The sequence below is a fragment of the Bombina bombina genome, chromosome 2 (assembly GCF_027579735.1).
Source record: "Bombina bombina isolate aBomBom1 chromosome 2, aBomBom1.pri, whole genome shotgun sequence".
NCBI lineage: Eukaryota > Metazoa > Chordata > Amphibia > Anura > Bombinatoridae > Bombina > Bombina bombina.
Window position 1 is genome coordinate 824,411,589 of NC_069500.1, and position 12,562 is coordinate 824,424,150.

The following is a 12,562-nucleotide window of genomic DNA, read 5'->3' on the forward strand; positions in this document are numbered from 1 at the left end:
CTTGGTCTGCTTACCCTTGTTCCAGCCTTGCATCGGTTTCCAGGCTGGTTTGGACTGTGAGGCATTACCCTCTTGCTTAGAGGATGCAGAATTAGAGGCCGGTCCGTTCCTGAAATTACGAAAGGAACGAAAATTAGACTTATTCTTGGCCTTGAAAGGCCTATCTTGTGGGAGGGCGTGACCCTTTCCCCCAGTGATGTCTGAGATAATCTCTTTCAATTCTGGTCCAAAGAGAGTTTTACCCTTGAAGGGGATGTTAAGCAATTTTGTCTTGGATGATACATCCGCTGACCAAGACTTTAGCCAAAGCGCTCTGCGCGCCACAATTGCAAACCCTGAATTTTTCGCCGCTAATCTAGCTAATTGCAAAGCGGCATCTAAAATAAAAGAGTTAGCCAACTTAAGTGCATGAACTCTGTCCATAACCTCCTCATATGGAGTCTCTCTACTGAGCGACTTTTCTAGTTCCTCGAACCAGAACCACGCTGCTGTAGTGACAGGAACAATGCACGAAATGGGTTGTAGAAGGTAACCTTGCTGTACAAAAATCTTTTTAAGTAAACCTTCCAATTTTTAATCCATAGGATCTTTGAAAGCACAACTATCCTCGATAGGAATAGTAGTGCGCTTGTTTAGAGTAGAAACTGCCCCCTCGACCTTAGGGACTGTCTGCCATAAGTCCTTTCTGGGGTCGACCATAGGAAATAATTTCTTAAATATAGGAGGGGGAACAAAAGTTATGCTGGGCTTCTCCCACTCCTTATTCACTATGTCCGCCACCCGCTTGGGTATAGGAAAAGCGTCGGGGTGCACCGGAACCTCTAGGAACTTGTCCATCTTGCATAATTTTTCTGGAATGACCAAGTTGTCACAATCATCCAGAGTAGATAACACCTCCTTAAGCAGTGCGCGGAGATGTTCTAATTTAAATTTAAATGTCACAACATCAGGTTCAGCCTGTTGAGAAATTTTTCCTAAATCTGAAATTTCCCCATCTGACAAAACCTCCCTCATGGCCCCTTCAGATTGGTGTGAGGGTATGACAAAACAATTATCATCAGCGCCCTCCTGCTCTTCAGTGTTTAAAACAGAGCAATCGCGCTTTCTCTGATATGCAGGCATTTTGGATAAAATATTTGCTATGGAGTTATCCATTACAGCCGTCAATTGTTGCATGGTAATAAGCATTGGCGCGCTAGAAGTACTAGGGGCCTCCTGCGTGGGCAAAACTGGCGTAGACACAGAAGGAGATGATGTAGAACCATGTCTACTCCCTTCATCTGAGGAATCATCTCTACCAGTTTTATAGCCCATATTAAGCCCTTTATTCTGTTTGAGACTAAGAAAATGGCTCCCCATGAGGGGAAATGACAGCCTTCCAGCATTACACAGTCTTGTTAGAAATATGGCTAGTCATACCTTAAGCAGAAAAGTCTGCTAACTGTTTCCCCCAACTGAAGTTACTTCATCTCAACAGTCCTATGTGGAAACAGCAATCGATTTTAGTTACTGTCTGCTAAAATCATCTTCCTCTCACAAACAGAAATCTTCATCTTTTTCTGTTTCAGAGTAAATAGTACATACCAGCACTATTTTAAAATAACAAACTCTTGATAGTAGAATAAAAAAAAAATAAACTACAACTAAACACCACATACTCTTAACCATCTCCGTGGAGATGTTGCCTGTGCAACGGCAAAGAGAATGACTGGGGTGGGCGGAGCCTAGGAGGGACTATATGGCCAGCTTTGCTGGGACTCTTTGCCATTTCCTGTTGGGGAAGAGATATTCCCACAAGTAAGGATGACGCCGTGGACCGGACACACCAATGTTGGAGAAAGCAAGTTTTTGACTGCTATTTTTTCATCTTGAAAAAGCCCTCATGTAGGGAGAAACGCGTTGATGATTTTATTTCTTTTATGCAGTCAGTAATATTTACAATTGTGTTTATCCCTCTGTGGACAATGGAGTTCACATTGGAATTTTGTAGGCGTTAATATTGTCTATTTCTCAAGGTCTAACATACTGAAAACCTGCTACTTCTATACCCTTGCACTGGTGAGTGCCAAAAGAAACAGTTGAACTTATATTCAAGTCAGCTAAAGAATATACACTGTGAGTGCCGTTGCACTAAGAGCAGGATACCATTTCCAATACCTGACAGAAAAAAAACCCTGGAATGTTTGAAAGTGAGACTGTCCAATAGGACCGGAGCAGCCGATGAGACTAGTGACGTGTGGTTTAACGGCTGACAAGGTACACACGGATGTCAAACAGCGTACACACCTAGCTGCGGCTCCCGAACTGTAACGTCCTCAAGTCAGGTATTTGGTTATATTATCACATAAGGACATCATTATGCTTACACATCTGTGATTTGGATATACAGACTTACAGGTTACGACTATTTGAGTTGGATAATTTGAACTGATCATATCTTAATATTGAGGTGCTAATACGTTTTGCAAAACATATTTTTTTCTACTTTTTTTTTACCTTTTTTCTATTTTCTATTTTTTAGTGGTGGCAATCCTATAATTTAGTATTAAATTTTTGCATTTAATCGGAGACGTACGGTTTTTGATACATTGTTGCAACTATTGAGTAACAATTTTACCATTATAGATTTGTGACATTTATTGCTATTGCTTATGTGTTCTGACTAAAACATATTTTAAATATATATAAATTGATTTTAATAGCTTGTGTTGTAGTCATTGTTTTACCACATTTTTTGTTCTTTAGAACCTTTAGCTTTTTAGCGCTCCTAAGCATATTTCAATACCTTTACTCTCTTTGCCTAAATGTTAGAGGATCTATTAGGGCCCTAGGAGTTTGGTTTAATAGTTCTGCGCACACTTCTCCTCTATACTTAGTCACATATGATTAAGGCAGTGAGAAATTTCTGTAAAAGATGATTTGTATACAGAGCCCTTTTAAGGGCAAATTGGTAGTTTATTCTTAGATAAGGGGGTGTTTTTATTTTTTGGGGGGGGGCTTTTTTATTTTTTATATGGATTAGGTTTAATTTTTTTATTTTGGAAAGTGTTGTTTATTTTTTTTTGTAATGTTAGCCTTTTTTATTTTCTGTAATTTTAGATTAATGTAATGTAATTTTTTAATTTTTTTATTTTAATTGTAATACAGTATTTTTTTTTAATGTAACTAAGGGGTTAATTTAGGGGGTGTTAGTTTAGGGGGATTAGTCATTAAATAATTTTTTTGTGTTGTGGGGGTTGGCGGTTTAAGAATAGGTATATTAGGTTTAATGCGTTGTGGGGGTGTTACCGGATGTATTAGGTAATTAGGTAGTTTGCAATGTTGTGGTTGGCAGATTTAGGAGTTAATCATTTTATTGGGTATTTTATTTTTCTTAATACTTTGTTTGGGTGGTTAGTTTATTTTTATCTTAATAGTTCGTATGGGCGGTTATTTTTTTTTATTACTTATTGCGGACGGTTAGGTTTTTTTTTATTGTGGACAGGTTTTTTGTTTTTTTTTAATACTTATTGCAGGCATTTTTTTTTTTTTTTTTTTGTAATGCTCCGTTTGCCGTCGCTGCATCCCGGTGGATTCCGAAAATGGCAGCATCCATGTGAATTCTTTTGGCTTCAAGCGCAGCCAACATTCTGTTGGCTGCCTCACGCTGCCAACATTCCTTTGAGGATGCATGCGCAACTGCCGATAAATGTAGTTGCGCATGCAATTGACTTAAAAAATTGACTTAATAAAAATTGACTTAATTCCTAAAGTGTATTACAGTGAAGGTCTGAACCACCTTGGGTGAACACAATCTGGAGTGGAAAAAAACCAAGTTGCAGGACGTAGAAAAGAATACCTTTGCAGAATCAGTCAAAATCTTAAAACTAAAAAAAAAAACTCAGCTCTTTCCTTTTAAGTATACAGGACAGTAATGTCTGTGTTAAAACTGCAACCTTTTCCCATTTTCTATACAAAGCTTCAGAATTGGACTGGGCTTCAGCTTAGCTTAACAAGGTGTAAACAGGTAGAAACTGATAAAACTCCAGCAAGAAGATAAGTAGCCTATAGAGGGGAGGGGAGAGACTCTTCAGGCTGTTAGGGACACTTCTATCAACTACAGACATCTAAAGTGATATATTTGCTGGTAATTAATATGGTCCTACAAGAGAGTGGCAAATAAAAATTCAAAGATTTTAAAAAGTGTTACTTATTTTGCTATGTCTCACCTTTGTCCTTCCAGAATCTTACAAGGTTTGTTATTAATCAATTTGTCACTTCTGTGACGAGCCTGCAAAACAATATGGAATTTTTTTAGCATTTTTAGCCATAATAAAGAACTTTTAAAATTACATATCTATCATTTTAAACAACTTTCCAATTTACCTTTTATCACAAATTTGCTTTGTATTCTTTGTTGAAAGCTAAACCTAGGTAGGCTCATATGCTAATTTCTAAGCCCTTGAAGGCCGCCTCGTACCTCAGTGCATTTTGACAGTTTTTTACAGCTAAACAGCGCTAGTTCATGTATGCCATATGAATACCACTGTGCTCACTCCTGTGTAGTTATTTACAAGTTAGCACTGATTGGCTAAAATGCATGTCTGTCAAAAGAACAGTCTGCAGAGGCTTAGACATAAGGTAATCACAGAAGTAAAAAGTATATTAATAGATCCGTGTTTATGCAAAACTGGAGAAAGGGTAATAAAGGGATTATCTATCTTTTAAACAATAAAAAAGTGGAGTAGACTGTCCCTTTAAGTGAGAGAATAAGAATTATACACAATTATATAAATATTATACACAGTGGTCTCTATTAACCTACCTACTTAGACCTACTGAATGCTTGGCTATGAATACTGAGCTAACTCTCACTTTATCTCCCAAGGTATGTCATAATCTGCACCTGAAAAGTACCGTACCTTTAATTCAACGGTTTCATATCTGCGTTTTCTAAATATTAGTCATATGGTATATCTCTGCTTAAGGCTATAGTTCCTTATTCTGCCTTGTATATTACTATGATTAGTGTAACACAGGGCATCGGTATGCATAAATAGGGAAGTTGTTTGTTTTGTATGTTCCCATTAAGTAATTGAAGATGATTTTTTTATTGCAGTTTATTATCAAAATAATACAAACATAATGCAGCAAATTAGTCACAAAAATGTACAATCACTAAAACGTGGTATTTGGTAGAACAAAAAAAGTTAAAATAGTTAAGAAAAATAAGTTAACAAAAGAAATTGCTAACACTTCAGGGCCTATCTATCAAGCTCTGAATGGAGCTTGAGGCCCCGTGCTTCTGGTGAGCCTGCAGGCTCGCCAGAAACACCAGTTATAAAGCAGCGGTCTAAAAACCGCTGCTTCATAACCCTGTCCGCCTGCTCTGATGAGGCGGACAGGAATTGTCGCAATTCAACCCGATTGAGTTCGATCGGTTGATTGACACCCTCCTGCTGGTCCAACAGACATTTGATAAATAGGCCTCAATGCCTGTATAGTGAAAGAGAAAGTAATATTACACAAGAAAACCCTCTTTTCTTGTGTATGTTTTGGGATGAATAAGAGGATTATATAGACACCTTCTATATTAAGTGAGAGGCCACTCATGGACCTCTTAACCATCATAATGAGATTCTCACCATCAGAAGATCTATTGTAAAGAAAGAGACCACTTTTGGGTCCCATGAAAACTGCAGATCTATTAGTTTTTATATATTTATATATATATATATATATATATATATATATATATATATATATATATATATATATATATATATTAAAAAGTAAACAGCTATATGGATCACTGTAAGCTAGAATGTGACATTTTTGTCCATAAAGGACTATAGTAGTTGGAAGATGTAGTAATACATTAAGAAAAGTTGTAAACACATATTTCTGTTGAACCTTGAGCAACTGCCCGCTATGACATGCCAGGGCTAAAGGTCTATGGCATCTATTTATCAAGCCGTCAACTTACTTGCATTCGACGGTCCCAATACGCTTGCCTAAGATCGTCTAACATCGCTGCCGCGGACCTGAATACGTTCTCCAAAATAATCAAAAAAGCTGTCAAAAAGCTGCGCACCAAGTACAGTGCGATGAGCAGTGGACTGTTGTTAACTAACAGTCATTGATCTCGCTGCTCTTCGGCTTTTTCCCAGCTTACTTGGTAACCTGTCACTAAACACCCACACTATACTAAACTGCTACACTAAACTGCCAATAGCCCTTAAAAGTGCCTTTGCTGGGCATTGCCGCAAAGAAATCAGCTCTTTTACCTGTAAACAAAATACAAACACCCCCCCCCCAACTCTATCTAGGTTTTTTTATTATTTTGGGGGGGCTTTTTTATTTTGATAGGGCTATTAGATAGTAATTCGTTTTTTTTGTGATAAATATATTTTGTATTTTGTGTAATTTAGTTGTTTTTTTGTTGTAATTTAGATAATTGTATTTTATTAATTTAATTTATTTGATTTGATTGTAATGTTAGGTTTTATTGTAAGGCAGGTTAAGTTTATTTTACAGGTAACTTTGTATTTATTGTAACTAGGTAGTTAGTAAATAGTTAATCACTATTTACTAACCAGTCTACCTAGTTAAAATAAATACAAACTTACCTATGAAATAAAATTAAAACCTAAGATAGCTACAATATAACTATTAGTTATATTGTAGCTCGCTTAGGTTTTTTTACGGGTAAGTTCGTATTTAGTTTTAAATAGGAATTATTTAGGTAATAATTGTAAGGTTTATTTAGCTTTATTTTAAAAATATTTAAGTTAGGGGGTGTTAGGGTTAGGGTTAGACTTATGCTTAGGGTTACGTTAAGGTTATGGTTAGGGGTTAATATACTTATGTAGTGATGTGGGAGGCCAGAGTTTTACGGGTTACTAATTTAATTTAGTATATTTCTTTGTGGTGGGCTTGCGGTTTAGTGGTTAATAGGTTTATTATAGCGGCGGTGTGGGCGGAAGGTAGATTAGGGGTTAATTAATAATATTTAAGTAGTGTTTGCGATGTGGGAGGGTGGCGGTTTAGGGGTTAATAGGTTTATTATAGTGGCAACGATGTTGGGGAGCGGCGAAATAGGAGTTAATAAATTTATTATAGTGTTTGCGATGCGGGAGGGCCTCGGTTTAGGGGTTAATAGGTAGTTTATGGGTGTTTAGTGTACTTTGTAGCAGTTTAGTTATGAGTCTTATGTTAGAGCTTTGTAACGTAAAACTCATAACTACTGACTTAGATGGCGGTACAGATTTTGTGGTTATAGGGTGTACCGCTCACTTTTTGGCCTCCCAGGCAAACTCGTAATACCGGCGCAATGGGAGTCCCATTGAAAAAAGACATTTTTAAAAGTGCGGTACTGACGTTGCATGACGGCCAAAAAGGTGTTCGGTACACCTATACCTACAAGACTTGTAATAGCGGTGTTAGGGAAAAAGCAGCGTTATGAAGCATAACGCTGCCTTTTCACTCATAATGCCAAACTCGTAATCTAGCTGAATGTTATTTATCATACGCCGGGTGTGCAATCTACAGCATAATGTAATTAGAATGAAGAACAAAAGAGGCCACCTGTGATAAATTGCTATATGTTGCACAGCTTATAAAACCAATTACAGTTGAATGTATCCTACCCCTAGACTCGAATATTAATGTTCTAATTGGTGCTAACTATAAATTACATAATCTCTTTTTCCCTTTGTCTTATAGGTAAATGGACATGATCAACACAGATTTTTAAAGTGTACAGTAGATAGAAGTATATCACCCCTCACCTTAAAGGGACATTAAACACTAAATAAATGCTAGATAGAATGATGCATTCAAAGAAAAGATTACTCGGAGAATAACATCTAGATGTATTTTTATAAGTTTCATTAGCTGTTTAAATACTGAAAAAATAAGTGTAAAGTTTAAGTGTCTAAAAAACAAATGGGAGCTGCCATGTTGTAACTTAGGTTACCTTTTCTGCTGTGGCCAATTATGGACAGTTATAAATAAGTCACTAGAATGTGCAGCCAATGGCTGTATGGAATATAACAGTGTTCTGAGCTTCCATTTTTAACAGGAACTGAAAATCTCACAATTTCAGAATAGAATTACAGGAAAAGGGTACAAAATAAAAAATGACAGTATATTGCAGAGTTTTTTTTACATATATGATTCATCATTTTATATTACCATCTCAAAGTTTTTATTATCCCTTTAATCCAGAGATAAGGTTCAATTTTATACCTGTACATATGAAATATCCATGGTCAAACACGTATCCAATTATCGATTTATATATATCATACAGGTAGTTTCCATACAGCCATATTAACAGTTAGATGACAAATAACAACAATCAGGTGCTTGCAAAACAACAAGACACCTAAAAAGGTATATCAACTGTGAAAAGGGAATATCAAAAATATACATATTCTATGCACTCCTTGTGCCTACCCTATTTGGTATCAAGTAGCCTCACTACAGATCACTGGTTACTTATATCAAATGGCAATCAAGGGGATTATGTTAATATGACACTTACAACCTTCTATTTGGGTCCAGCATCCAACAAGTAAATAAAACTGCTTCATGCCAAATAATTTCTTCCATGAACCGGGAAGTATTATGTGGAACCCTCAATATGACTCTGAAGTGCCCACATATCTCAAGGGACACACACCAACCACAGAACCGTATCCATGTGTGTTCCAAAATAACCCGGATGGATGTATCAGATCATACAGGTGGGTAATTCATAGGAAGCAGTGCCAATCAATGGACATGTTGAGACCCAAACAATGTATACATTGGGCCTCCAAACATAGGAGTTTTTTTTCCCATCCCTGCCACTCCTCAGTGGGGGTGCATGATCAATGAGTATGAAGCGCATATCAGCCACAGTATGGCTTTCTGTGTAAAAGTGTCTAGCCACCGGTTAGGTTACTTAACCAATCTTTAGATACAGGTATTGCGGCGATGTGGTTAGCCATTCTTGTTCTTGCATTATCAGATGTCTTTCCAACATAGAATAGTCCACAGCAGCAGCTTAGAAAATAAATTACAAAGTTAATTGTGCAGGTGATAAAATGTTGGAACTTCTATCTTTTATTCATGTGTGGATGGCAAAATGTATAACATTGTATCATCCCGTTGCAAGTGGTGCAGCCACCACAAGGAAAACAACCCATTTTCTTGTGAATGTTCCTTTTTGTAGAATTGTTCAGGATCTGTCACCATTAGTAAATCATGTAAATTTCTTCCTCTCCTATACCCAACTCATCGTGGATCAAAATGTCCAAGTGGTTATTGTGGGTCAGTTTTCACGTAGTATTCTTGGCATCCCACATTTATCTTTTATCTTTATTGAATGTGGTAGTGAACGTCATCTTTGGTGGATGTTGACTAGATTTGGGTTTTTTAAGAATGGATTCTTGGGTTTCTTGTATCAGATCTTGGATAACTTCACTAAGTTTAGGTTGATATCCACGCCTTAAAAACGTGTCGGACATCTGTGACATTTGGGTTAGCCTGTTGGTTTCATCAGTATTATTTTGTATTACCCGCGTCATCTGGGACTTCACAACAGCCCTATTGTTATGTGGAGGATGGTTACTCATGGCGTGTAATAGAGAGTTCCGGTCAGTAGGCTTGGGGAATAACGTGGTATATAATCCATTGGGGCTTTTATAAATTATAAGATCAAAAAAATCAATTTGGTGAACATCATACTGGATCTTGAACCTAATAGGGTAAAGCAAGATAATTCAACTCATTAACCCATGTCTGTAAGGACTGGGGATCATCTTTCCAAACAAAAAATAAATCATCAATGTAGTGTCCATAATAGGTTACCTTATCATATTCAAATATTTTCATACAAGTTTGTTCATATTCCTCCATATCAAAGTAGGCATAGGCTGGGGCCATGTTTGACCCCATTAGTTTTTGGTAGAACTTATACTCAAATCTGAAGAATTTTAAGGTGAGACATAGTTCCAGTAACTTCAGCAGAATAATAGGAGGTAGCCCAATATACAGATATCTATCCAAGGTACATGCTATGGATGCTATACTATCATCTTGTGGTATGACAGTATAAAGGCTGTGCACATCCATGGTGCCCAGTATATAATATTCATCTTTATCCTGTATATGTCTGAGCTGTTCAATCAAATGACCAGAATCTCTTATGTATGACTTTTTGTGAAGTACAAATGGTTGTAGAAAGGAGTTAATTTACATGGCAAGAGGTTGACCCCTGAGCTGCAAAAATGGGTCTGCCTGGAGGTTGTAACTAATATTTATGTATTTTGGGTAGTGTGTACAGTATTGGATGAACCGAATGTAGCCTTTGTTATCCTTCCTTCTTGGACACCCCATGACAATGTGGAGTCAATCAGATTTTTTAAAGACCTAGTTGGATCACTTGTTAAACTCTTATAGATGTTTCAATCATTCATCATAAGATCAGATAAGATCTCATCCCTATACTGTGTATAGTTCATGACTATAATGGCCCCACCCTTGTCCACTGCTGCTGCTGCTTTGATTATTATATGTGGATCCTCTGTTAATGAATGTATTGTTTGGCTTATCCCAATCGAGGTTGGGCCTCCATGGTTCAATATAAAACAAAAAAGAAAAAACAGGCGCACAAAACACGATTCAAGTGTAAAAGTTTTAATAACAAAGTGACACACGCACAGTAATAATTGCACTTACTAGATTAAAATAAATGATATGCATTGAAACAACACTCCTTGGGTCTGCAGCTCCTGTAACAGTGGCACAGTTGGTCCTTCTCCTTACAGCTTTTGTCAAACAGCATCAGGTAATGGTGATCCGGATCCTTAACCTGAGCGTGTGACCAGCTTCTGTAAACAGGTTGTTCTGCTTCCCAGATAGAGTGATAGTCTGCAGTGACTGGCCTGACGCGTTTCCCCCGACTTCGGCCGGGCTTTTTCAAAGGCTTAAGCCTCAACTTTACTTAGTTTATGTTTATGGAGCAATCTCTTTATTAGTTTGTCCACTTGAGACAAATTTAAAAATGTCATTCAATTTACAAAAATAATTACAGAATCATTTTTTGACATTTGATTTCAACACCAAAACAATTGGGTTGGTCTCCTCACTTTGTGAAGCTTCTATTTCTCCCAACTCAAACATCTTTTTGACCTCTGCACTAACTACCTCTCTTCTGGCATCAGATATCCGGCACAGCTTCAAATGAATTCTTTTCTCAGGTTCTGTAATTATATCCTGCTTCATTACATGTGTTTTCCCTGGAACTATTTTTAGACACAAATTCTATTAACCTTTTAATTGTCAAACCCTCTCTGTCTACCCACTGTTTAAATATATTTATGTGATATATTTGATCTGGTTTCCTCCTACTAGACCATATCACTTTGTAGTTGACATTATTGTTCTGTTCAATAATCATATAGGGCCTTTGACAACCCGCGAGGAATTTACTTTCAACTGTAGGGATCTGGACAAGAACTCTATCTCAAGATTGCAAGAACCTTAGCCTTGCATAAGTAATATAACTGGCTTCCTGAGTTTTCTGTGCTCTCACCATATTTTCTTTTGCTATTGACATTATGGCTTCCATTATGTGCACATTTTCCCTTTCCACCATCAATGTTGAGTCCTCCCATTAGAAAGATTACACATTTTCAGGATTTATTCCTAAATCTTTAAAAACTTTTTTTTCTGTAGGGGCATCACTCTGAAAGGTTTCGCTGTCTGGCTCCCAATTAGTATTGGAAGATGGGAAAATGTTTTTTTTTTTCCCTTTACCTCTGGTTCCTTCCAAGGGTTCATTTCCTGATTTAATGAGGGTATTTCCCCACACATGCCGAAAGTGAGGGATGTCTCTCCACAACATCATATCATAGGGTAACACACCAATGCAACACTTAACTGTACCAATATCTGTGATAACTTCAACTTCAGTTGTAATGTGCATCTCCATGTATACAGACAATAACAAGCATTAGATCTGGTGGCCATTTTTTTCTGACAGCAATCCTCTCAAAAGCTGTGAGGTAGGCCTCAACATGATCTGCCTCTGACAACTTATGCAGAAAGTAATTTGTTTGGCTTTAGTTCACTGTATCCTCAGCTGGGGTAGCTTTAGGTGGCTGTTAGACCTGCTGCAATACATTAGCAAGTGTAGTTAAAGAAAAAAACCCTATTGAGAGAATAGCATGCTCTTTCTACACATAAAGTATATATTTTTCCACTTAAAATTTTACTTTTACTAGTTATAGTTAAAAAAAAGGCAGCAGAAATAGAAGTTGTATCTAGCGTGCCAGAAAAATAGTTAAAAACACAACTCTGTAACTGTGATTTGTATAAAGTACTTCAATGTTGCTGATTGAGGAGGAGGGGAAAAATGATATTAGGTAAATGTAAGAGCCTCTATTTAGGAACTGTGTCCTGTATTGCCCTATATTAGGGTAGCTAAGCCACTTTTTTACACTGAATATGCTATAAATCCCTTCCCCATCCTTCCCACAATATGTCCCAAAAGTTACAACAAATGTTACAACAACAAATAAAATGATCAATT

The 12,562-nt window shown here is 37.0% G+C and overlaps 1 protein-coding gene across 1 annotated transcript in view; it reads right to left on the reverse strand.

Moving 5' to 3' along the window:
* The window catches only part of LOC128647319 (phospholipid-transporting ATPase IC-like), a 304,249-nt gene that overhangs the window by 252,935 nt on the left and 38,752 nt on the right, over positions 1-12,562 (reverse strand). Inside the window, exon 4 of the mRNA XM_053700103.1 lies at positions 4,209-4,270. Within this exon, the coding sequence (XP_053556078.1) occupies positions 4,209-4,270 (62 nt within the window). The remainder of the gene's footprint in view (positions 1-4,208; positions 4,271-12,562) is intronic.